General features: G+C 43.2%; 1 protein-coding gene across 2 annotated transcripts in view; it reads right to left on the bottom strand.

Moving 5' to 3' along the window:
* The window catches only part of LOC101943192 (leukocyte cysteine proteinase inhibitor 1), a 33,673-nt gene extending 8,017 nt beyond the window's left edge, over nt 1–25,656 (bottom strand). The window contains exons 1-2 of one of the 2 annotated variants that reach the window (XM_065586118.1): nt 25,405–25,656; nt 5,771–5,876 (exon numbers count right to left, since the gene is read on the bottom strand). In XM_065586118.1, coding sequence (XP_065442190.1) covers nt 5,771–5,836 — 66 coding nt within the window. In that variant the 5' untranslated portion in view covers nt 5,837–5,876; nt 25,405–25,656. Of the gene's footprint in view, nt 1–5,770; nt 5,877–17,785; nt 17,883–25,404 lie in introns of those variants that run through there. The other variant, XM_024111131.3, reaches the window with a different exon arrangement.
* Between the last annotated feature and the right edge of the window lie 2,009 nt (nt 25,657–27,665).

Here is a 27,665-nt window from a genome sequence, read left to right as displayed (position 1 = left end):
AACTATATTGAAAATGGTCTTGGAGGGAAAGTGATGACTAGGGAACAATGTGTCTCGGCGACAGACAATTCAAGCAGGAGGGAGTGGTCACCCATCCTGGGCTAGCCGATTATTATATTACTCATTGTCTGCCTTGGCACCAACCCAGAAAAATCAGTAGAATAACCATTGAAGACAAGTTAAGCATCAAAACCACTTGAATGTGAAAAGGAATGATAGGACATTGAGTGGATCACCCTGTTTGGTGAATAAAGACAAAAGACTGATTTGGTATATCACAGGGTGGAGAAAGACACTCTGTATACATTGACTAAGGAGGCACCTTGATGAGCAAGGGTGCTGCATGAAAGATTGGGTCCTGGCTCCTTGGGGCTAGCAAATGCAGCAAAAGACTGAACTGAATCTACATTATTAGATAGGAAAGGTAACTTAAGTGTAGGCACTAGTTTGTGGTTAATATGAAACCATTTGTTTCCATCACTCACACGTGTTTCTATTTAATCTGTTCTTTTTTACAGTAAAACAAATGAAAATTTATGTAAGTGAACTGAAGTGCTGGATGTTCTACAGGAATGGTGATCTAAGGTAAACCCGGGGTCCACTGTTCCTTTGGGATCGGAGGAACTGGGATTTCTGTGGTGTCCAGGCATCAGGGGCTGGATACCACAGAGGGACACTTCAAAGAGACTCTGAGGCTGGGGTGCACCTATGTTCAATCTGCAGGGCAAAGGCAGGGCTGGTACAGCCCAGAGGAGAGTGCCTGAGTGGCTGACAGGCTGGTTGTGTTAGGGAGCTAACACCCAGCTGGCAAAGGTTTGTGTAAATGTGTTTATGCAGGGAAACAACTTTAAACACTGTGGATTTTTAAAATTTGTTCAGTGCCAGAACTTCAAAAATATGAAGTGGAACAAGGAGTGTTTCCCATGATAACATACATCTGAAGGAAGGGAAGTTTAGGGCTCATCAATGAATTGACAGTGACATTATCAATGACCTTTTCAAAGGCTAAGTTCCCCCTGTCACAGTTCAGGGCAACTGCACCTGCAGTCCCCCCTTATGGCCACCAAGGGGAGGCCCTCAGCTTTTCAGCCATCAGCTGTCTTGAGCAGAAGTCCATGTCTCTCTCCCTCCTGACCAGGGAGTTCAGGCTGCACAGCTTCCTAATCTACACTGTGATATCTCCAGCAAGCCAGACTGCCTAAACAGGCCAGCGTCTGTGCTGCTTTCTCTCCACAGGCTCTGAACATGGAGTTCCAGCAGTGACAGGTTATCACACAGATCTTTCTAAGCAAGCACATTTATTCTTAAGGTAAAAACATTACACAGGAAATATTAACACAATAAAAACCCTACACATGCTAGAAAACTTGCCAGAGGTCACCTCAGCTCCACACTAGGGATTTGGTAGGTTAAGTCCTTCCACCCTTTCCACAAGGATTGGGCAGAATGTCCTGTCCATTTGCTGGATCAGATAAAAAGGTCTCAAGTCAGTTTAAGCTATTTATCTAAAACTCCTTTGAACCAGTAAATGCAAGTATCTCTTCAGGTGGTGGTATGTCTCCGAAGGTGTTAGAATCTGAATGGATTTGCCTCACCTCCCTCAATCATAAATAAATTTTTGCATTTTTAATTCACTGAACTCCTATAATACTAATTTAATTCAACATGGTTTGTCCAGGATATTGCAAGTTAGAGTCATACTTGTCACAATCAAGTGACTTTTTAAAATTTTCCCTAAGACTATTGTGATTACACTCACATGATGGGGTCATTGGAGTACTATGGTACATCAGTCCTTCTCAGATACAGATGTACTGTGTCTCAGAGGAAAGCATTAAAGAAACTTCAGATGTGAGGCACTCATGGACTGCACAGCTAATGGGTCCCAAAAAGCTGACATGCAGTGCAAATGAAATACTAATTTACTAAGGCTGCCAGAAAAGAACAAATTCCCTAGGCTCACTAAACAGCTCAGTAGTTCTCAGTTTAACCTTTTGGACAATTCAAAAGAAGGTTGGGGTCCTCAGGCCTCGCTATCGTAATCCATTCATGCAGTAGAGGTAATTGCTCAGCATTCAGTTCCATGGTATGACTCATTGGGGGTCCCTCCGCATTGCTCTTCCACACTGATGCAGCATCTTCTGCTTGAGTGTCAACTCTGGAGCAGCTGTTCCAGTGCTTCACATGCTGCCATCCTCACCCCAAATGTTGCAATCACTACGCTGCTGCCACAATCCCAATACACCCACTCTTGACTAACTATTCTCCCAGTTCCCATGGAACCTTTCCTTTCTGCTGCTCTCAGCAGATTCACCACACCCAGACTTTCCACTTCTTTGGAAGTGTTGAATTAAGTGTTCCCTCAGCGCCAGCTGTCCTTGTCTCAGACAAATAAACTGTCGTTCCCCACCCCCACCATTCATGACCTTCCCAACCTCCAAGCACTATTTACCCAGCAGTTATTTATTGAGAGGGCCCATCCCTTCAAGGGAGGTCAAGCAGCCAGCTGTCTGGTTCTGAAATGGACAGTTTGAAGCCCCTGGCTCATGCCTAACAGATGTAGGACAAGGAGATTTAATAAGTAATACATTCCTGATCAAATGTATTGTTGGTTGTTGTTTCTGGACTCAGCTAGGATAAGGGCAGAAATGAAGGTAACTCTCAGGGGTCAACCATGGTACAAGAAAACCTCCCCAAAATTGATAGGGCTGCTGGGTCTAGATTTCACCAACGATCTTAGTTAAGCACCCAGGTTCCCCCTGTATTGTATGGGGAGACTTAATTGCCTAAGAAAGGAATTCCCAGAAGCCAGCAGGCAGAGTGGGGAAGCTATCTAATCTAGCCAGAACTAAAAGGCACAGGCCCAGATCTACAAAGGTACTTAGGCACCTGACTGATAGCCAGAGAGAGGTGCCCCTCTCTGCTTGGGATTTGTGCTTTCAGATTGCCAGATGAAAAGTGCCTTGTACTTAATGAGGACATCAGGGTTAAAATCCTTTCCTCTCAAAAGAGCTTTTGGCAAAGCATCATTTCCATTTGCTGCGATTTAAATTGTCTGCTTTGGAGTGTCTTTTAGAGGTATGTGGCTACTACAATGAAATCCAACGTAATGACAGCATTATATATGGGGAAACTGAGGCAGAGAATGCCAAAGTGACTTCCCCAAAAATCAGGCCACACAATGAGGCTGTGGCTGACACAGGAATCAAATCTGTCTCATGGCTAGCAGTCCCACTGCACCAACCACAATCCATTGTGCTTTATTCATTAGCTAACTGGGAATTTTGATCATTCTTTAAAAGCATGTCGTCAATAAAGGCAATTCATATATTTAAGCCAATCAACAATGACATTTTTCTCTGGCAGCCACTTTCCCTTTGAAGGTGCATGAAGAGTGGGGTGAGAGCCATCACAAGTCTTCTAGTCAGCAGTCTGGTAGTCAGATGCTCTTTGTTGCGAAAGGATACCACGGAGTTCACAACTGACTCACAAATGCCAGATACTATTTAAAAATCTACCTCTCCAAGGAACACACAGCTCTAAGCACAAGACAAAAAAGTTTCCCCTTTTAGAAAATAAAGAGCAATGAATGATTTTGTTTACATTTTTTAAAGATCACTGAACAGGCGAGTGCTTTAAAATGAGGGGTTCTCAACCTTTCTTTGAGCCCCCCCTCCACATATGCTATAATAATTCCACAGCCCACAGGTGCCACAACTGTTTTTCTGCATATCCAGGAGATTAAGAGCCAGGGCCGGCGGTAGGTGGTAGCAAGCAGGGCAATTGCCTGGGACCCCAGACCCACAGGGGATCTGCAAAGCTAAGGTGCTCAGGCTTCGGCTTCAGCCCCGGGTGGCAGGGCTTGGGCTTTCTGCCCTGGGCCCCAGCAAGTCTAATGCCGGCCCTGCTCTCTGGTTTATTTAGGCAGACCCCCTAAAACCTGCTTGCAGCACCACAGGGGGCCCCAGACCCTTGGTTGAGAACTGCTGCTTTAGATCATTTCAAGTACATGACACTTTCCTGAAAGTATTCAGGTATTGGACATACCTGCCCTCCAGAGGCTATATTCTGCTCACTTAACAGGGGAGTAAATTTAAAAATCTCAATTGACCTCTGGGTGAATGAAAGCAGAATCGGACTTGAAGATTCACCTTTTGTGCCATGTTTGTATCCACTGAAAACTAAGTATTGTGACCTCATTTCTGAGACATGCTGGGTGCACATTTAAACTTGGATTCTCAGATTTTTTGGACAGAGACCATCTGTTACCTTTCTACAGTGAGCATACACACAACAGCAGTAATATTTTGTAGGTCTATAGGGTCTTTTGTGGAAGAATCTCAACATGCCTTACAAATGTGAATTAAATAGTCCCCATGTCAGGAAGGGAAGTGTTATCCCCTGCTCTCCCCCCCCCCCCCCTTCATTTTACAGCTGAGGAAATTGAAACGCGAAGAGGTAATGTGATTTGACTAGGATCACACAGTGAATCCACAGCAGAGCCAGGCAGGCCCAGGACATTTCCCCCTCACCAGCTCACTTTGAAGGGGCCCTAAATCATTTTCAGAAAGGCCAAAGTTATAAATCCCAGGAAAATACTGACAATGTAGCTAATTTCTATTTTCTTAAACTCTTAAAATCTAAGATTTTTCAGAGATCCAACTAGCTCCAGGATTCCTAGAAGGTTATTTGTTTACAGGATCCCTGAAACATCCACTCCCCTCCTCTGCCCCCCAGTAATGGGATCCTAGAACCAGCCCTGGCACCAGGAACAAATGCCTGACCCCCTGGCTTGCTCTGCATTAGCAAATGGGACCTCTGATTCACTGCCAGTGCTGCTCCACTACCCAAGTAGCAGTGTAGGCAGAACACTGATATTTTTACTGCCGTCAGCCAGTTTTGAACAGATCAGGGTTTGATGACAGTTATCAAAAACCCCTAAAACCCTGTCTGCACAGGTACTTCTACCACTGCTACTGTCAGTGGAACTGCACTGGTAGTTAATTAGGCAGTGGAGACTCAGCTTCAGGTGCCTGTACTGACCACTAGACCTTGCTTACTTCCATATATTTCTACCTGCACCACAGCTGTGAATGTCTCTACAGCTCCCAGAAGACTGAAAAGTAGAAGGTCAGAAGACTGGAAGAAAGCTAATGTGCTACTATTTAAAAGGATAAATGGGATAACCCAGGTAATTATAGGACTGCCAGTCTGACACTGATCTCAGGTAAGAAGTTGGAGCACCTGATACAGGTCTTGATTAATAAAGAATTAAAGGAAATTATTATACTTAATGCCAATCAATGTGGATGTATGAAAAATAGATCCTTTCAAACAGATTTGATATCTCTTTTGATGATATTATAGTTGTGGTCGATAAAAGGTAACACCATTGATGTAATAGATTACTGTATGGCATTATACATGGTGCCATGTGAAATTTTGATTAAAAAAAACTAGAATACAAAATTAACATGGCCACATTAAATGGCTTAAAAGAATGAAAAGTTGTATGCCTATGCTATACAGGAGGTCCCTTCTGGCATTGGCAGATATGAATCTAAGCATTTTCTGGACTGGAATCAGTGCAATCACTTCTTAAGCAGTTTTTCTATGCCACATACTACATGCTTCTAATCAATCAAGAGGGCTTCTATTTACAATGCTTCTTGTTAAATTTATTTTAAAAATCAGCTTCATTCCATAATCTCTGGAATTTGCTTTTGTGCTATTAGTTTCTGTTTTGCATCTTTCATTGGATGCAACTCACCTGGTCAGCAATCTCTTGGATTTCTGGAGTCGCGGGCTTGGTCGTGCTTAAGCCTCCAACAAGCATAGTGGCAAATAACTTCTTAGGATGTTTGGACAAGCGAAATCTAGAGCAAGTGTGACCAAGTCTAGTCAGACATCTGATATTACATAGTCTCACAGTCATTCAAATCATATGTGGAGTTTACCATTGTCAGGCTTGTGAGGGGAGAGGAGGGAAGAAAGGAACAAAACAAAATTTAAAAAATGTAATATTGTCAAGAGAAAGAGTACTTTAAATATCATTAGGTGTATAGTGCTCTGTGGACACCAGAAAAGCAGAAAACAAATAACTCCCCAACCCCTTTTAATTATGGTAATTGGTTCCGGCTGGTCTGGCAATTTCTTGATTCATCACCAGTTTCAACATCTCTAATCAGGTGTGACTCTTTGCTGAGGGAAGTGATTCTAAACACTGAGCTACACCCAAGTATTTCCCAATGTCTGCCTTAAAGTTACCACACATTCTCCCCTGATTTCATTGCATCAATTCCTGTTTAACTTGAAATGTTGTTTTCTCATTATCCCTAAGAGTGCAAAGGCAGCAGGCCTTTTATTTTTTTTAAAAAAATTCTCTATTGTTTATTACAAAACTGAAAGATTTTCTAACTGTTGAAAGGACAGAGATAAGAACGTTGGCACATGCTGCCACCTTCACCCCTTCTTTTCCTTGTGTTTTAGCTTTTATTTGAAGAAATATGACCCCACCCTCCAAAAGGAGCATGCATGTAGATTTCTTTATCAAACTTTTTACAAAACCTATGAACATTTAGCAATTAGTCTGGTTTTTAATTTTGCACCAGAAATAAAATTTCTTTTTTCTACGTTATTCCTTTAGCATTTGTCTTTAAAAACTGGTAGATTGACCCCAATGAAAGATGTACCTAATCTTTAGAACAATTTCACTTATTCCTACTTAAAGTCATTAGTTCTTCACAGCCTTTTGTATTTATTGGAAATTAGCACCTATTGGCTTAAAATTTACTAGAGGCTCTTAATTTTAGTAAAGTTTTTGAAGGACAGATAAATTTTAAAGTTTTCAGCAAAACAAACATACACAGCATCACTCACGCCTCCACACCCCCCCCCCTCTATTCTATTTCCCAAAGCAATTAAGGATACATTCAAGCCAACTTGTATACTATTTTATAGATAAACCATTGTAAGGATACATTCAAAATAGTTCTATATAACAACATAGAACACACACACACACACACACACCCCTCTCTGCAACTTACAGTGCAGGAGTACCTACATGGGGAACAAATGGTTAACAATTGACTCTTCAGCCTACCAGAGAAAAGGATAAAATGATCCAATAGCTGGAAATTGAAGCTAGATAAATTCAGATTGGAAATAAGGCATCCATTTTTAACAATGAGTAATTTGCCATTGCAACAGTTTACCAAGGGTTCTGATGGATTCTCCATCACTGGCAATTTTTAAATCAAGATTGGATATTTTCCTAAGAGATCTGTTCTAGGAATTATTTTGAGGAAGTTTATGGCTTGCATTACATAGGGGGTCAGACTAGATTATCACAGTGTTCCCTTCTAGCCTTGGAATTTATGAATTTAAAGGAAATCTAACAGTGTAAACTTGGTTAATGCACCCATTGTAACTGATCTATTAATTAGGGCTGTCAAGTGATTAAATAAATGGTGTTCTATTATTAAGTGTGATGGATCATGATTAATTTTTTTTAAATAGTTTTGGATATTGTCTACATTTTTAAATATACTGATTTCAATTACCACACAGAATACAAAGTGTACAGAGCTCAATTTATTTTATTGAAAAGATTTGCACTGTAAAAAATAGTATTTTTCAATTCACCTAATACAAGCCCTGTAGTGCAGTCTCTATCATAAAAGTTGAACTTACGATGTTGAATTATGTACAAAAAAATAACTGCATTCAAAAATAAAGCCTACAAGTCCACTCCATCCTATTTCTTGTTCAGCTAATTGCTCAGACAAACAAGTTTGTTTACATTTCCAGGATATAATGCTGCTCGCTTCATGTTTACAATATCACCTGAAAGTGATGGCACTGATGTGGCTGGCAATGCAAGATATTTATGTGCCAGGTGCACTAAAGATTCACATGCCCCTTCATGCTTCAACCACCATTCCAGAGGACATGTATCCTTGCTGATAATGGATTCTGCTCAATAACCATCCAAAGCAGTGTAGACCAACACATGTTCATTTTCATCATCTATGTCAGATTCCACCAGCAGAAAGGTATCATTGGAAAGGTTATGATTTACTGGATGGGATTATCCTATTTGAATGCATGTATCATTTCTGTATTTGAAATTGGACTATGTATCAATTACAAAAGTGCTTGCATCTGGGGAACACCCACCAGACAATAGGCAATCAGCCTGGATAGGCCATTAGGAAGGACAATAGAACTTACATAAGAACAGCCGTACCAGGTCAGACCAAATGTCCATCTAGCCCAGTATCCTGTCTACAGACAGTGGCCAGTACCAGGTGCCCCAGAGGGAGTGAACTTAACAGCCAATGATCAAGTGATCTCTCTCCTGCCATCCATCTCCACCCTCTGACAAACAGAGGCTAGGGACACCATTCCTTACCCGTCCTGGCTAATAGCCATTAATGGACTTAACCACCATGAATTTATCCAGTTCCCTTTTAAACACTGTTATAGTCCTAGCCTTCACAACCTCCTCAGGTAAGGAGTTCCACAAGTTGACTGTGCGCTGCGTGAAGAAGAACTTCCTTTTGTTTGTTTTAAACCCTTTCAGCAGACAGGGGGCTGCAGACAGGAGTTTGAGAGGGAGTTTGACAGAGGGAGACTTACGATGGTTAGGAAGACCCACAACACCTGTGCCAGCACTGCTTCCGTCTCCTCCACCTGCACCTGTAGCCAGACAGAGTGCCTGAGCATGGATGCTTCTACCCAGATCCTGGTGTGGTTTTGCAGAGACTGTAACTTGCAATTTCCACTTACTGATATCCAGGCTAATGGGGGGGGGAGAATCATCCAATGTGAAAGGTGCCTGCTGGTGGAATCTCTCAGGCAGCAGGTGGGAGAGCTACAGGAGGAGGTAGCTTGATGAGCATCCAAATCCATGAGCAATTCCTGGACAGTGTCCATGTGGAGACAGCTGAGGTAGCTGTCCCAGTACACAGGACTGCTGATACACCACTGGTGGAGGAGGAGGCAGCAGCTCAGGGTGGACACTGGCAGCTGGTTACTTCTGGCAGCAGGCAGTGCTCCACCCCTACTCCGAACCCTCCCGCCATGGTAATAGGTAACAGTTATGCTCTTCTTGATACAGGAGAGCAGGAATCACCCCCTGCAGTAAAGGAGGAGAAGCCTCGTACCTCTAAGGCTGGGAGGTCTGCTGCCACCACTGTTAATAGGAAATGTAGGGTAGTGGTGGTTGGAGACTCTCTGCTGAGAGGGACGGAGGTGCCCATCTGTCGCCCTGACATTTCATCTCGAGAGGTATGCTGCCTGCCGGGAGCCTGTATCTGAAATGTTACGGAGGCATTGTCGAGGATTATCCAGCCCTCTGACTACTACCCCATGCTACTCATCCATGTGGGCACGAATGATACTGCGCAGTGTGACACTGAGCGGATCAAGAGTGACTACAGGGCTCTTGGAGTACGGGTGAAGGAGTTTGAAGTGCAGGTGGTATTCTTTGATTCTTCACGTCAAAAGGTAGGGGCAGAGACAGATGCATCATGGAGGTGAATGCCTGACTGCAAAGATGGTGTCGCCAGGAGGGCTTTGGCTTCCTCAACCATGGGATGCTATTTGAGGAAGGACTGCTAGGCAGAGATGGCGTTCACCTTTCGAGGAGGGGAAAGACCCTATTTGGGCACAGACTGGCTAACCTAGTGAGGAGGGCTTTAAACTAGGTTCGACGGGGACAGGTGAGCAAAGCCCACAGGTAAGTGGGGAACATGGAGACCTGGGAGATGGGTCGGAAACGAGAGGGAGTGTGGGCTCTATTGGCAGAGAGAAAGGAGGGTCAGGACAAAAACTGGGAGGCAAGATCAAACCAGTATCAGATGCCTATATACAAATGCAAGAAGTATGGGTAATAAGCAGGAAGAACTGGAAGTGCTAATAAATAAATACAACTGACATTATTGGCATCACTGAAACTTGGTGGGATAATACACAGGATTGGAATGTTGGTGTGGATGGGTACAGCTTGCTCAGGAAGGATAGACAGGGGGAAAAGGTAGGAAGTGTACATTTTTAATATATAAGGCAACACACTTGGACTGAGGTGGAGATGGACACAGGAGATGGAAGTGTTCAGAGTCTCTGGGTTAGGCTAAAAGGGGTAAAAAACAAGGGAGATGTCATGCTAGGAGTCTACTACAGGTCACCTAACCAGGTGGAAGAGGCTGTTTTAAAAACAAAATCCAGAGCCCAAGATTTGGTGGTGATGGGGGACTTCAACTATCCAGATACATGTTGGGAAAATAACACAGCAGGGCACAGACAATCCAACAAATTCTTGGACTGCATTGCAGACAACTTTTTATTTCAGAAGGTTGGAAAAGCTACTAGGGGGGAAGCTGTTCTAGATTTTAAACAAATAGGAAGGAACTTGTTGAGAATTTGAAAGTTGAAGGCAGCTTGGGTGAAAGTGATCATGAAATCATAGAGTTTGCAATTCTAAGGAAGGGTAGAAGGGAGAACAGCAAAATAGAGACAATGGATTTCAGGAAGGTGGATTTTGGTAAGCTCAGAGAGCTGATAGGTAAGGTCCCAGGGGAAACAAGACTGAGGGGAAAAACAACTGAGGAGAGTTGGCAGTTTTTCAAAGGGACACTATTAAGGGCCCAAAAGCAAGCTATTCTGCTGGTTAGGAAAGCTAGAAAATGTGGCAAAAGACCACCTTGGCTTAACCACAAGATCTTGCATGATCTAAAAAATAAAAGGTTTCAGAGTAGCAGCCGTGTTAGTCTGTATCCACAAAAAGAAGAACAGGAGTACTTGTGGCACCTTAGAGACTAAAATTTATTAGAGCATAAGCTTTCGTGGACTACAGCCCACTTCTTCGGATGCATATAGAATGGAACATATATTGAGGAGATATATATACACACATACAGAGAGCATGAATGTTCCATTCTATATGCATCCGAAGAGGTGGGCTGTAGTCCACGAAAGCTTATGCTCTAATAAATTGGTTAGTCTCTAAGGTGCCACAAGTACTCCTGTTCTTTTTAAAAAATAAAAAGGACTCAAAAAATGGAAACTAGGACAGATTACAAAGGATGAATATAGACAACCAACACAGAAATGCAGGGGCAAGATTAGAAAGGCAAAGGCACAAAATGAGCTCAAACTAGCTACAGGAATAAAGGGAAACAAGAAGACATTTATCAATACATTAGAAGCAAGAGGAAGACCAAAGACAGTGTAGGCCCACTGCTCAGTGAAGTGGGAGAAACGGTAACAGGAAACTTGGAAATGGCAGAGATGCTTAATGACTTTTGTTTCGGTCTTCACCGAGAAGTCTGAAGGAATGCCTAACATAGTGAATGCTAATGGAAAGGGGGTAGGTTTAGCAGATAAAATAAAAAAACAACAAGTTAAAAATCACTGAGAAAAATTAGATACCTGCAAGTCACCAGGGCCTGATGAAATGCATCCTAGAATACTCAAGGAGCTAACAGCGGAGGTATCTGAGCCTCTAGCTATTATCTTTGGAAAATCATGGGAGACGGGAGAGATTCCAGAAGACTGGAAAAGGGCAAATATAGTGCCTATCTATAAAGGGAAATAAAAACAACCCAGGAAACTACAGACCAGTTAGTTTAACTTCTGTGCCAGGGAAGATAATGGAGGAAGTAATTAAGGAAATCTGCAAACACTTGGAAGGTGGTAAGGTGATAGGGAATAGCCAGCATGGATTTGTAAAGAACAAATCATGTCAAACCAATCTGATAGCTTTCTTTGATAGGATAACTAGTCTTGTGGATAAGGGAAAAGCTGTGGATGTGATATACCTAGACTTTAGTAAGGCATTTGATATGGTCTCGCATGATATTCTTATCGATAAACTAGGCAAACACGTCAATGAAGCTACTATAAGGTGGGTGCATAACTGGCTGGATAACCGTACTCAGAGAGTTATTAATGGTTCCCAATCCTGCTGGAAAGGCATAACAAGTGGGATTCCGCAGGGGTCTGTTTTGGGACCAGCTCTGTTCAATATCCTCATTAACGACTTAGATATTGGCATAGAAAGTACGCTTATTAAGTTTGCGGATGATACCAAAGTGGGAGGGATTGCAACTGCTTTGGAGGACAGGGTCATAATTCAAAATGATCTGGACAAATTGGAGAAATGGTCTGAGGTAAACAGGATGAAGTTTAACAAAGACCAATGCAAAGTGCTCCACTTAGGAAGAAAAAAAAAAAATCAGTTTCATGCATACAGAATGGGAAGAGACGGTCTAGGAAGGAGTACGGCAGAAAGGGATCTAGGGGTTATAGTGGACCACAAGCTAAATATGAGTCAGTGTGATGCTGTTGCAAAAAAAAAAGCAAATGTGATTTTGGGATGTATTAACAGGTGTGTTGTGAGCAAGACACAAGAAGTCATTCTTCCGCTCTACTCTGTACTGGTTAGGCCTCAGCTGGAGTATTGTGTCCAGTTCTGGGCACTGCATTTCAAGAAAGATGGAGAAATTGGAAAGGGTCCAGAGAAGAGCAACAAGAATGATTAAAGGTCTTGAGAACATGACCTATGAAGGAAGGCTGAAAGAATTGGGTTTGTTTAGTTTGGAAAAGAGAAGACTGAGAGGGGACATGATAGCAGTTTTCAGGTATCTAAAAGGGTGTCATAAGGAGGAGGGAGAAAACTTGTTCATCTTAGCCTCTAAGGATAGAACAAGAAGCAATGGGCTTAAACTGCAGCCAGGGAGGTCTAGGTTGGACATTAGGGAAAAGTTCCTGACTGTCAGGGTGGTTAAACACTGGAATAAATTGCCTAGGGAGGTTGTGGAATCTCCATCTCTGGAGTCAAGTATCAGAGGGGTAGCAGTGTTAGTCTGAATCTGTAAAAAGCAACAGAGGGTCCTGTGGCACCTTTGAGACTAACAGAAGTACTGGGAGCATAAGCTTTCGTGGGTAAGAACCTCACTTCTTGCATCTGAAGAAGTGAGGTTCTTACCCACGAAAGCTTATGCTCCCAGTACTTCTGTTAGTCTCAAAGGTGCCACAGGACCCTCTGTTGCTTTTTCCATCTCTGGAGATATTTAAGAGTAGATTAGATAAATGTCCATCAGGGATGGTCTAGACAGTATTTGGTCCTGCCATGCGGGCAGGGGACTGGACTCGATGACCTCTCGAGGTCCCTTCCAGTCCTAGAATCTATGAATAAACCTGCTGCCTATTAATTTCATTTGGTGACACTAAGTTCTTGTATTATGGGAATAAGTAAATAACTTTTCCTTATCCACTTTCTCCACATCACTCATGATTTTATATACCTCTGTCATAGCCCCCCTTAGTCTCCTCTTTTCCAAGCTGAAGAGTCCTAGCCTCTTTAATCTCTCCTCTTAATCTCACCCGTTCCAAACCCCGAATCATTTTAGTTGCCCTTTTCTGAACCTTTTCTAGTGCCAGTATATCTTTGAGATGAGGAGACCACATCTGTACGTAGTATTTGAGATGTGGGCGTACCATCAATTTATACAAGGGTAATAATACATTCTCAGTCTTATTCTCTAGCCCCTTTTTAATGATTCCCAACATCCTGTTTGCTTTTTTGACCGCCTCTGCACACTGCATGGACATCTTCAGAGAACTATCCACGATGACTCCAAGATTGTTTTCCTTACTTGTTGTAGCTAAATTAGCCCCCCATCATATTGTATGTATAGTTGGGGTTATTTTTTCCCAGTGTGCATTACTTTACATTTATCCACATGAAATTTCATTTGCCATTTTGTTGCCCAATCACTTAGTTTTGTGATCTCTATTTGAAGTTCTTCAGAGTCTGCTTTGGTCTCAACTATCTTGAGCAGTTTAGTATCATCTGCAAATTTTGCCACCTCACTGTTTACCCCTTTCTCCAGATCATTTATGAATAAGTTGAATAGGATCGGTCCAAGGACTGACCCTTGGGGAACACCACTAGTTACCCCTCTCCATTCTGAGAATTTACCATTAATTCCTACCCATTGTTCCCTGTCTTTTAACCAGTTCTTAGTACATGAAAGGACCTTCCCTTTTATCCCATGACCGCTTAATTTACGTAAGAGCCTTTGGTGAGGGACCTTGTCAAAGGCTTTCTGGAAATCTAAGTACACTATGTCCACTGGATCCCCCTTGTCCACATGTTTGTTAACCCCTTCAAAGAACTCTAATAGATTAGTAAGACACGATTTCCCTTTACAGAAACCAAGTTGACTATTGCTCAACAGTTTATGTTTTTCTATGTGTCGGACAATTTTATTTTTAACTATTGTTTCGACTAATTTGCCCGGTACTGACGTTAGACTTACCGGTCTGTAATTGCCGGGATCACCTCTAGAGCCCTTTTTAAATATTGGCATTACATTAGCTAACTTCCAGTCATTGGGTACAGAAGCGGATTTAAAGGACAGGTTACAAATCTTAGTTAATAGTTCTGCAACTTCACATTTGAGTTCTTTCAGAACTCTTGGGTGAATGCTATCTGGTCCCGGTGACTTGTTAATGTTAAGTTTATCAATTAATTACAAAACCTCCTCTAGTGACACTTCAATCTGTGACAAGTCCTCAGATTTGTCACCTACAAAAGCCAGCTCAGGTTTTGGAATCTCCCTAACATCCTCAGCCGTGAAGACTGAAGCAAAGAATCCATTTAGTTTCTCTGCAATGACTTTATCATCTTTAAGCGCTCCTTTTGTATCTCGATCATCAAGGGGCCCCACTGGTTGTTTAGCAGGCTTCCTGCTTCTGATGTACTTAAAAAACATTTTGTTATTACCTTTGAAGTTTTTGGCTAGCCGTTCTTCAAACTCCTCTTTGGCTTTTCTTATTACATTCTTGCACTTGATTTGGTAGTGTTTATGCTCCTTTCTATTTGCCTCACTAGGATTTGACTTCCACTTTTTAAAGGAAGTCTTTATCTCTCACTGCTTCTTTTACATGGTGGTTAAGCCACAGTGGCTCTTTTTTAGTTCTTTTACTGTGTTTCTTAATTTGGGGTATATGTTTAAGTTGGTGTCTTTAAAAAGCGCCCATGCAGCTTGCAGGGATTTCACTTTAGTCACTGTACCTTTTAATTTCTGTTTAACTAACCCCCTCATTTTTGCATAGTTCCCCCTTTTGAAATTAAATGCCACAGTGTTGGGCTGTTGAGATGTTCTTCCCACCACAGGGATGTTGAATGCTATTGTATTGTGGTCACTATTTCCAAGCAGTCCTGTTAGTTACCTCTTGGACCAGCTCCTGCACTCTACTCAGGACTAAATCTAGAGTTGCCTCTCCCCTTGTGGGTTCCTATACCAGCTGCTCCATGAAGCAGTCATTTAAAGTATTGAGAAATTTTCATCTCTGCATTTCGTCCTGACGTGAAATGTTCCCAGTCAATATGAGGATAATTGAAATCCCCCACTATTATTGAGTTCTTAATTTTGATAGCCTCTCTAATTTCCCTTAGCATTTCATCATCACTATCACTGTCCTGGTCAGGTGGTCGATAATAGATCCCTAATGTTATATTCTTATTAGAGCATGAAATTTCTATCCATAGAGATTCTATGGAACATGTGGATTCACTTAAGATTTTTAATTCACTTGATTCTACATTTTCTTTCACATATAGTGCCACTCCACCCCCTGCACGACCTGTTCTGTCCTTCTGATATATTTTGTACTCCAGAATGATTGTGTCCCATTGATTGCTCTCAGTCCACCAGGTTTCTGTGATGCCTATTATATGAATATCTTCCTTTATCACGAGGCACTCTAGTTCACCCATCTTATTATTTAGACTTCTAGCATTTGTGTACAAGCACTTTAAAAAGTTGTCACTGTTTATTTGTCTGCCCTTTTTTGATGTGTCAGATTCTTTATGTGAATGTTTATCATCTGTTCTGGCCCTTACATTATCCTCTTCCATCCTCTGCTCCTGACTATAACCTGGAGATTCTCTATCATTAGACTCTCCCTTAAGAGAAGTCTGTCCGATCCACATGCTCCTCTGCAGCAGTCTGCAGTCTGCTTCCCCCCCCCCCCCCCCCATCTCCTAGTTTAAAAACTGCTCTACAACCTTTTTAATGTTTAGTGCCAGCAGTCTGGTTCCACTTTGGTTTAGGTGGAGCCCATCTCTCCTGTATAAGCTCCCCCCATCCCAAAAGTTTCCCCAGTTCCTAATGAATGTAAACCCCTCCTCTCTACACCATCGTCTCATCCACGCATTGAGACCAGGGCTGGCTCCAGGCACCAGCACTCCAAGCATGTGCTTGGGGCGGCAGCTGGAGGGGGGTGGCACTCCCCCAGCACTCCGGCTGGGAAGAGTGGGGCCGCGGCCGGCCTCGCCGCCCTCCCCTGCCGTGTTCCCCGCCGGGGGGTGGCGGGAGGCTTTTTTGCCTGGGGCAGCAGAAAAGCCAGAGCCGGCCCTGATTGAGACTCTGAAGCTCTGCTTGCCTAACTGGCCCTGCGCGTGGAACTAGGAGCATTTCTGAGAATGCCACCATAGAGGTCCTGGATTTCAGTCTCTTCCCTAGCAGCTTAAATTTGGCCTCCAAGACATGTATCCTACCCTTCCATATGTCGTTGGTACCTACATGTACCACGACCACCAGCTCCTCCCCAGCACTACACATAAGTCTGTTTAGATGCCTCAAGAGATCCGCAACCTTTGCACCAGGCAGACAAGTCACCATACAGTTCTCCTGCTCATCACAAACCCACTATCTATTTTTCTAATGATCGAAACTCCCATTACTAACACCTGCCTTTTCCTAGCAACTGGAGTTCCCTCCCCCGGAGAGGTAACCTCAGTGCGAGAGGCAACCCCAACATCATCTGGAAGGAGGGTCCCAACTAAGGGAAGGTTTCCCTCTGCTCCCATTGACTGCTCTGCTTCCCTGGGTCTTTCATCCTCCTCAACAGCACAGGGGCTGTCTGACCGGAGGTGGGACAATTCTGCAGTGTCCCAGAAAGCCTCATCAACATACCTCACTGCCTCCCTTAGTTCCTCCAGTTCCGCCACCCTGGCCTCCAAAGCCCATACACGGTCTCTGAGGGCCAGGAGCTCCTTGCAACAAATACACACATACGCCACCCGCCCACAGGGCCGGTAATCATACATGCTGCACCCAGTGCAATAAACTGGATAGCCCCCACTCTGCAGATGGGCTTGTGCCTGCATTGTCTCCTAGTTAATGAAAGGGTTGTTTAAAGCAAGAAGTCTCAAATGTAGTTTGGTTTATATGTTTTAAGGGGAATAAAGAGAAAACAGATAGAACCGGTAAGGGACCCTTGCTCCCTTCCCAAACGCCCTTGCAAAACTCCCTGTTAGCAGCCCCTGTTTACAAAAGCTCCCTGGTCACTGGTGCGCTGCTTTATAAAGCCCTGGCCTGTGTGAATGCCCCACCCACTGATTAAGGCTCAGCCAATTACTGGAGCCTTCTAGCTTTCAGAGTAACAGCCGTGTTAGTCTGTATCCGCAAAAAGAACAGGAATACTTATGGCACCTTAGAGACTAACAAATTTATTAGAGCATAAGCTTTCGTGGACTACAGCCCACTTCTTCGGATGCATATAGAATTGTTAGTCTTTAAGGTGCCACAAGTATTCCTGTTCTTTTTTCTAGCTTTCAGACTTTCCTTTGAAGCTCACAGCTTCAAACTGCAAGCCACAGCACACGGTCCTTCAACCAACCAACCAGACTGACAAACACAAGTTCAGTACACAGCAAGTAACCCCCAAACACAAACACACACACACACTAGAGACAGTCACTTACCCCAAAGGTCCTGTATTTACTCCTTCTTCACCTGGAGAACTCCCTTGTGAAACTCCCTGTTAGCAGCCCCTAGTTGCTTGTGCGCTGCTTTATAAAGCCCTGGCCTGTGTGAATGCCCCGCCCACTGATTAAGGCTCAGCCAATTACCAGAGGCTTCTAGCTTTCAGATAATAATCTCCCATCTTCCTGAGAAGCTTCCTAGGATGCTGCTTTAACACTGCAAGGTCATGTGATCATGTCACCTGGTACAGGATATCATCCTGAGCTGCTGGTATTTTTCCACTGGAAGAGGGTGGGCATCAAACTAGGAAACAAAGGGTTCCTATGTAAATCCTATTTAAAGCTGGGGAGTGAATTAATCTTGGTTCTTGTCCAGTACCTCCCTGCCCAAGAAGGAAGACTGCTGAAAACACCTGAAGAAACAAAGCAACTAAGCTGGGGGAGCATTAGGGGGGTAGGGACTGAGCCCAGGTGAGAAAAAGCTTGCCTGTGAAAGGAATACCTGGAGATTTAAGCTGCAAGCCATGCAGTTTATCTTCAAGCAACTCTGCAACCTGCTTAAAACATTTATGGTGAAAAGTTATTATTTGTAGCCAGTATTTTTTAGTATATTAAGCTTAGTTTGCATGTTTTGTTTTATTTGCTCAGTAATCTGCTTTGTTCTGATTCTAATCCCTTCTAATCACTTTAAATCTACCTTTTGTATTTAATAAACTACTTGTTTTTTGTTTATTCTAAAACCCAGTTTGTGCTATTCTGGGGGGGCAAAAAACTGTTCATATCTTCCTCCACATTGGGGGGGGGGGAAGCAAACTTCATGAGCTTATGTTGTATAGATCTCTGTACTGCACAAGACCATATAATTTTGGGTTTACACTTCAGAGGGTGTGTGCACCTGAGTGCTGGGCAATCCCTGAGCTGATTCTTCCCACACAGAGCTGATTGCAGACTCTGTGTGATTCTACAGCTGGGTGTGTCCCTACCTGTGTGTGCAGCAGGACAGGATGAGGGAGCCTGGGCTGGTAGAACAGGTGGGATCCCAGTACATCAGGTGGCATTCCAGAAGGGGCGGCGGGGAACCCATCACAATGGGGATAGTTGAAATCCCCCATTATAACTGAGTTTTTTTTATTTTTATACCCTCTCTAATCTCCCCGAACATTTCAGTCACCATCCTGGTCAGGTGCTCGATAGGATATCCCTACTGCTATATTCTTATTCTTCAGCATGGAATTACAATCCATAGAGATTCTATTGTACAGTTTGGTTCATTTAAGACTTTTACTTCATTTGACTCTACACTTTCTTTCACATATAGTGCCACTCCCGCACCAGCATGACCTGTTCTGTCCTTACAATATAATTTGTACCCTGGTATTACTGTGTCCTATTGATTATCCTCATTCCACCAAGTTTCTGTGATGCCTATTATATCAATTTTCAGGGTAGCAGCCGTGTTAGTCTTTATCCTCAAAAAGAACAGGAGTACTTGTGGCACCTTAGAGACTAACAAATTTATTAGAGCATAAGCTTTCATGGGCTACAACCCACTTCTTCCACGAAAGCTTATGCTCTAATAAATTTGTTAGTCTCTAAGGTGTCACAATTACTCCTATTATATCAATGTCCTCATTTAATATGAGTCACTCTAGGATTTTTTTTTTTTTTTAGTTTTAATTTTTAGGTATTTTTCCACAGATAATGTTACAATTTCAAGGTCTCATATCATTCAGTCTACCAGAGCTAAAAACCAGTGCCTTATATCTCTGTAACGGTGGTGGTTGTGATGCTAGCAGGCTAGGCGCAAGCTCATGCCAAGGCTCGAGGCTTCACTGAACACTTACAAGTGTATAGCTGGAAACCAGTCATACTTACCTGTGATTTTACAGACCTTTATCATATCCTTCCTTAGTCATCTCTTTCCTAAGATGAACAGCCCTAATCTTTTTAGTCTCTCCTCATATGTAAGTAATTCCATACCCTTGATATATCTGTTGTCCTCCTCTGAATCTTTGCCAGTTCCACCATATCCTTTTTGAGATGGGGCAATCAGAACTGGACACAGTATGCAAGGTATGGGTACAGCATGGATTTTATATAGTGACATTGTGATATTTTCTGTCTTATTTTCTATCCCTTTCCTAATAATTCCTAACATTCTGTTAGTCATTTTGACCACAGCTGGCACACTGAGCTGAAGTTTCCAGAGAACTATCCTCGGTGATGCCAAGACCGCTCGAGTTGTAATAGCTAATTTAGACCCCATCATTATATATGTGTAGTTCAGATTGTTTTCCAATGGGCACTACTTTGCACTTATCAATGCTGAATTTCATCTGCCATTTTGTTGCCCAGTCACCCAGTTTTGTGAGATCCCTTTGTAGCTCTTAGCTAAGCCCAAAACTAACTGCAATCTTGAACATTTTTGTAGTATCTGCAAACTTTGCCACTTCATTGTTTACTCCCTTTTCCAGATCATTAATAAATATGTTGAACAGCACAGACAAAGATGTCTTCTTGCCATTGGGATTGTCAGCAGTCTGGTGGCCTACATGACAGTGGTCTCCAGGGCTTAGGGGTGGCAAGGGAAGGCACCATCACAGAAGGAATCCTCAGGGCAAGGCTGAAGGAGTAGTGATACACTTCTACCCCGATATAATGCGACCCGATATAACAAGAATTCTGATATAACACGGTAACGCAGTGCTCGGGGGGGGGGGGGGGGGCTGCGCACTCCGGCGGATCAAAGCAAGTTTGATATAACGTGGTTTCACAGTAAGATTTTTTGGCTCCCGAGGACAGCGTTATTTTGAGGTAGAGGTGTATTTAGAAAGTCTGGGCTGGTTTGTGTGGCGTAGACTCAGTGTTTTGAGTGTAGGCCAGGTGTAGGTAGCTCCTGTTTGTTATTCCCGACTTAAATCCAGTTTTTGCCCTAGCAAAGAAAGTGTTACATTTGCAAACATAGCACATGAGCACTGTGGGCAAAGAGAGTTCTAGAGCAGTGCTTCTCAAAGTGGTGGTCCGTGGACCGGTGCCAGTCCGTGAACCAGTGCCGGTCCATGAGCCATCGGCTGCCGGTCCGCGGCAAGTTTCCTCATAAGAGCATCAAATAGGGTAATAATATGGCACCGATCCCTGGCACATTGGGAAAAAAAATTGCTGGTCCCCCACATCAGATAGCTTGAGAAGCCCTGTTCTAGAGCATGATGTCCCTGACCAGGGCTGTGTACAAGAATCTGGAGCAACAAATGTTGTAGCCAACCTACCAACGCAAAGCATCTGTCCGGAACTGACTACTGCCCTGTATCCCGGCAATGTCAACAAAAGCTGTATTTCCCCCATCTTTTACTATCTGATCTCTTTTCCCTCTGTATGTGTCTGTTTTGTCAAAAACAGGAAAGTGACTATGATTCCCAACTCTAAAATTGAACAACAGAACTAATCCTTTCTTCCCTATCAAGGAAAGCTGTTTGGCACAATAAGATACTAATATTCAACCTCTCTAAAAAGACTTTATACAACACAAACTTAGTCAAAACCCATCAATCACTCAATTTCAGTTTCAGTGGGTTTTGCCTTGCTTTGATTCTTTTCCTTTCAGATGTTTCAATTAATAAATTGTCATGAGTTTCCTAATGTGTTTGCCATCGTACTAAGCAGGCTGAAGTCTCTATATATACCAAACCCTGACCCTTGTTTAAAACTTTAATGCTGGACAGGTTTAGGATCATGTTAACACCTTTGACTCTTTGGGCTCATTTATTCCACCTAAATGAATACAAGAGTCTCTACCTTCCCTGGGGTTGGGGACATTGCTGTTATATCCCCTCCTCATGCCCCCCATGTGAGTGGTGTCCCCCTCCAGCTCCCAGCAAGACTGATAACAGTCTTCAAATATGATAAGGGCTGTTATAAAGAGGACTGTGATTAATTGTTCTCCATGTCCACTGAGGGCAGAACAGGAAGTAATGAGTTTAATCTGCAGCAGGGGAGTTTGAGTTAGATATAAGAAAAGAAACTTTCTAAATATAAGGGCAGTTATACTCTGGAATAGGCTTCCAAGGGAAGCTGTGGAATCTCCAATCACTAGAGGTTTTCAAAAGCAGGTCAGACAAGCATTTGTCAGGGATGGTCTAAATTTCCTTGGTCCTACCTCAGTGCAGGGGACTGGACTTGATGACTTCTCGAGATCTCTTCCACCCCTACAAGTCTGTGATCCACGTCGATTAATCCTACCCTTATATTTGTTTGTAATACACCATCTGTATTCTTATACATGTGTTGCTCAAGCACTCATCACACTTACTCCTCAAAAGCTTCCAATCAGTCATTTTAGAATCCCAGTAGGAGTTCCTCTAGTTGTGTCTTCAATATCATCCTTTCCTTGGTTCAAACTAAGTTCAGGAAAACGACCACTTCCCATTCCCTCTTCCTTGTAACTATCCCAGCTACATTTACTAGCTATACTTCTTGTTGCAATTCCCAGCTCCAAACAGGGAAAAGGAAACAGCAAATGAGTTAAACCTACCTGGTGTTCCACTATTTAGTATTATCAGATGGTGCTCATCAATAAACTGTTCCAAACATTTGCTGTTGCAATCAGATTTCCCACTTCCCCATAATTCATTATGGCTTTTCAAATCGCCACATATAATACATGGACCCTTTACATCTCTAATTAGCTTTTAATTCCAAGATCTCCAAATCTTTACAGGGGTTGTAAATATTATAGATCATTTTATTCTGCTTTGGAATTTCAATAGCACTATAATCAAAACTGAGTTCCTTTACATTCATTTCAATATAACTTAGATTTTCCCTTATAAATATACACACTCCCCATTCATATTTCTCTATCATATTTGACTGTACTATATCCTGGGACTTTGAGAGACAGCTATTCCATTAACCATGTTTCCTGTATACAGATAACATCAGGTTTGCCCTCCATTTCAAAAATAGTTTTTGTTAGTTCCTGACCATGGTTTATTGGGCTTTGCGCATTCCAACAACAAAAAGTTAGTACCATATTAGTTAAAACACAACTGTCCTCCCTCAGAAATGCATGAATGTGCTCTATTGCTAAATTACTAGCATGCACATAATTTTCTGCTGCTTTTATTATAATTAGGGCTGTCGATTAATCGCAGTTACTCACGATTAACTAAAAAAAGTAATCACGATTTAAAAAATTAATCACAATTAGTCACACTTTTAATCGCACTGTTAAACAAAAGAATACGAATTGAAATGTATTCAATATTTGTGGATGTTTTCCAAATATATCGATTTCAATTACAACACAATGTATTGTGTGTACAGAAGTGTGCAGTGCTCACTTTATATTATTTTTATTACAAATATTTGCAGTGTAAAATGATAAAAGAAATAGTATTTTTCAATTCACCTTATACACATACTGTAGTGCAATCTCTTTATCATGAAAGTGCAACTTACAAATGTATATTTTGTTTCTTTGTTACATAACTGCACTCAAAAACAAAACAATGTACAACTTTAGAGCCTACAAGTCCACTCAGTCCTATTTCTTATTCAGGCAATTGCTCAGCCAAACAACAGAGGGTCCTGTGGCACCTTTGAGACTAACAGAAGTATTAGGAGCATAAGCTTTCGTGGGTAAGAACCTCACTTCTTCAGATTCAGACTTGCATCTGAAGAAGTGAGGTTCTTACCCACGAAAGCTTATGCTCCCAATACTTCTGTTAGTCTCAAAGTTGCCACAGGACCCTGTGTTGCTTTTTACAGATTCAGACTAACACAGCTACCCCTCTGATACTTGTCAGCCAAACAAGTTTGTTTACATTTATGGGAGATAATACTGCCCACTTCTTATTTACAATGTCACCCAAATGTGAGAACATGGCACTTTTGTAGCTGGCATTGCAAGGTATTTACGTGCCAGATATGCTAAACATTTATATGCCCCTTCATGCTTCGACCACCATTCCAGAGGACATGCTTCCATGCTGATGATGCTCGTTTAAAAAAAGAGCTAATTAAATTTGTGACTGGACTTCTTGGAGAAGAATTGCATGTCTCCTGCTGTTTTACCCACATACTGCCATATATTTCATGTTATAGCAGTCTCGGATGATGATCCAGCACGTTGCTCATTTTAAGAACACTTTCAGTGCAGATTTGACAAAACACAAAGAAGGTACCAATGTGAGATTTCTAAAGATAGCTACTGCACTCAACCCAAGGTTTAAGAATCTGAAGTGCCTTCCAAAATCTGAGAGGGATGAGGTGTGGAACACGGTTTCAGAAGAATTAAAAGAGCAACATTCCGATGTGGAATGTACAGAACTTGAACCACCAAAAAAGAAAATCAGCCTTCTTCTGCTGGTGACATCTGACTCAGATAATGAAAATGAACATGCATCAGTCCACACCCCTTTGGATCGTTATTGAGCAGAATCCATTATCAGCATGGACACATATCCTCTGGAATGGTGGTTGAAACATGAAGGGACATATGAATCTTTACTGCATCTGGCACATAAATATCTTGCGATGCCGGCTACAATAGTGCCATGCAAACACCTGTTCTCTCTTTCAGGTGTAAACAAGAAGTGGGTAGCATTATCTCCTGCAAATGTAAACAAACTTGTTTGAGTGACTGGCTGAACAAGAAGTAGGACTGAGTGGATTTGTAGGCTCTTAAGTTTTACACTGTTTTGAGTGCAGTTATTTTTTGTATATAATTCTACATTTGTAAGTTCAACTTTCATGATAAAGAGATTTCACTTAATACAAGTACTGTAATGCATCAAAAATACTTTCTTTTGTTTTATTTACAGTGCAAATATTTGTAATAAAAAAATAATATAGGTGTAGTAGGTCCTAGCCGGGGCTCGACCCTTCCGGGCAGGAGGGGAGCCACACCGACTCCCTACTATGGGAACAAGCAGTCAGTTAGTCCCGAAACTCCGGCTCTTTGGTGCAGAGTCGGAGCAACCACAGTTAAAGCTCAGGCCCTTGACTGCAGGGAGATGAGCGGGCAAATAGTTCAAAGCCCAGGCCCTGGATCAGGGCAGGGCAAACACAGTTAGCTCAGGCCCTTGGTTGCAGGGGCTGAGCAAGCAGACAGTTCAGAGCCCAGGCCCTGGGTCAGGGCGGGGCAGACACAGTTAGCTCAGGCCCTTGTTTGCAGGGAGCTGAGTCAGCAAGCAGTTTAAAGCCCAGGCCCTGGATCAGGGCGGGGCAAACACAGGTAGCTCAGGCCCTTGTTTGCAGGGAGCTGAGCGAGCAAATAGTTCAAAGCCCAGGCCCTGGATCAGGGCAGGGCAAACACAGTTAGCTCAGGCCCTTGTGGCAGGGGCTGAGCGAGCAAATAGTTCAAATAAGGTATGCCGAGGCTTTCTGTAGCCAAGCGTTGGGTGAGGGGGAAGCCTGCCACCCGTGCGGAGGGTGGCAGGGGGGAACGCAGGCCCACCCACTCCACTGCGTTCCAGCCCGGGGCCCTAACAGCGGTTGCTGCCGCTACTGGTCAGTGGGGTATCCAGACCGCAACACACTGACATAGGCTCACACTCAGTTGCAGCCGGACCGGGGTCGGCTACCCCCGGGCTACTTCCGTGATCCCCCTCAAAGCCTACCTCGTTCGTAGCGCCGGGATCGGGCCAGTCCACCTGCATGGGCTCCTCTCTGCCCGGGCTCGGCGGCAAGTCTGGTAGCTCTGCTGGGAAGTCCGGCCAATGGTCCTCAGGCAGCTCCTCTGGATAGCAGCAGGGGCGAAGGGGTTCGGGTCCAGTCTCACCCTCAGGGTTAGTGGGGTGCGGTTCCCAGGGATTCTCCCAGTAGCGGGCGTGAACGGGCTCCGGCTGCTCCTCCTCGTAGCGGGCCCGGGGTAGCTCGGGCCAGCTAGGGTCCAGGCCTTGGTCTTCTACGGTCTCCTGGCCGGGAGCTCCCAGCCGCACGTCTGCTCCCTGTGGTGGCTGGCCGCAGACTGAGCTCTGGCGGCCGGCCTTTATACTTCCTGTCCCGCCCCTTGACTTCCGGGGGGGCGGGGACAGGCGGTGGTGGTCCCGCCCACTCTGGTGCCTGCACGTGGGCTCCCTCTTCTGGGCAGGAGGGGAGCCACACCGACTCACTACAATAGGTAACACTGTTCACTTTGTATTCTGTGTTGTAATTGAAATCAATATATTTGAAAATGTAGAAAATATCCAAAACTATTTAAATAAATGATATTCTATTATTGTTTAAAAAAATTAATTGCAACTAATTGCACTGTTAATCACACAATTAATTTTTAATTGCTTGACAGCCCTAATTGCAATCTTTATTCTTTCTGTTCTGCTTGTGAAGTGCAGTTTATTACTTCTACCATAAATGCTACAAATTTCTCTCTCTTCAAGAAATATATCTTTCTCTATTTCTCATATTATATTGCATATCTTTTGTGACATTATGTTGTAGTAAAGGTACCTTCCCTTGCTGGTTTTCTCCTCCTTCCTCAATTGTGTCTTTAAATACTTTTTAGCAGCTTTTAGCTTCTGTGTAAGTCAAGATATCTTGTTGATAATTCTTGTTCTTCGTAACTCCCTAGCCTGTTTAGGTACCATATATCCTCCATACACTGTACTGTGTTATTCCCACAGTTGATACATTTTAGCTCTGCTCTTCCTACAGTTTTCATATGAATTCTCCCCTCCACATTTACCACCACACCTTGTTTTACCTCTACCACATTTGTCCATATCCAAACTTTTGACACTCCTAAAAATCTCAAAGGGGGGTGGAATACATGGTTTAGCCCAAAACATCTGATATCCTAGCTTTATCCTGCCATGTAAAGTCCTTGCTTTACATGTTATTTTCACAGCTGTGGATAGTTTACCCCCAGCAACAAATTAATTGCTTATTGAATAACACCTGGTCCCCATCTATAGTTTTAATTTCATCTTCAGTCATTTCCAGTGGGACATATATTATATTACTCTTCTCGTTTCCATCATGCATTTGGGTGGCTGGCAATCTACTTTCATTTTTCTTAGAATTTTAGTGTTCAGCAGTTTTTCAACCAGTTCTTTACTGGCACACTGCACCAACAAATCTCCACCCTGTAATCTTCTAGCTCTTAATATAGCCCCACTACTTCTCCTCATCAATTCAACTAACTTCAAGGGATTAGTCACCTATCTTTAATTCCTTATTAGTGATTTGGCACTGGCAACATTGTGGTTTCCCACCCTACTCTTTGTTCCTGCTGCTTCTTCAGATGTATCTGTTCTCGTCTTCTAATTTGCATCCATTCTCATTCCTAGTTTCTTCTCCCTCACATTCTAGTGATTTCTGTGCTATTAATCCTGCTTTTCCCATCTCCAGGGCACAGCCTCTCTCTACCCACCTACCAGCCCAGCCCAGGGCCAGGGCCAGACCAGGATAAGTCTGCCTGGAAGACCGTCAAGGAGGCAACCAGATAACTTTCTGTGCCCCCTTTGGGCTTAAATAGTGATTTGAGCCAATCTGAGAGGCTGAACATTTCCTCCCATCAGGACTGTGGCAGGATCCACTCACTCCTGCCTCTGCTTGAGTCCTCTGCAGTTTGTTTACAATGTTGGCTTCCACCACCCTTATGCACCATACAGCCATACGCCTACAGTCATAGGGAGCCCTCAGCTCCTGAGGCAAGCAAGGAAGAGCAATCCCTCTCACTGCCTGCTTCTCCCCTCCTACTTCCTTCCTGTGCTCTTTTGTATCCTCGGCCTAATGACTTAATTAGCCTTCCAGCTCCCCTCCACCCAGCAATTAGGCACAGCTCTTCTTAACGAGGTTTATTCTGCAGTCTTTAATTGGAGCTGCAGTGACCAGACTGCTGGCTCAGATGGCCCAGCACTCTGTCACAAAGACCTTC

This window comes from Chrysemys picta, chromosome 1 (genome assembly GCF_011386835.1).
Source record: "Chrysemys picta bellii isolate R12L10 chromosome 1, ASM1138683v2, whole genome shotgun sequence".
NCBI lineage: Eukaryota > Metazoa > Chordata > Testudines > Emydidae > Chrysemys > Chrysemys picta.
Note: the sequence above shows the minus strand (reverse complement) of the source record. Positions and strands in the feature narration are given on the sequence as shown.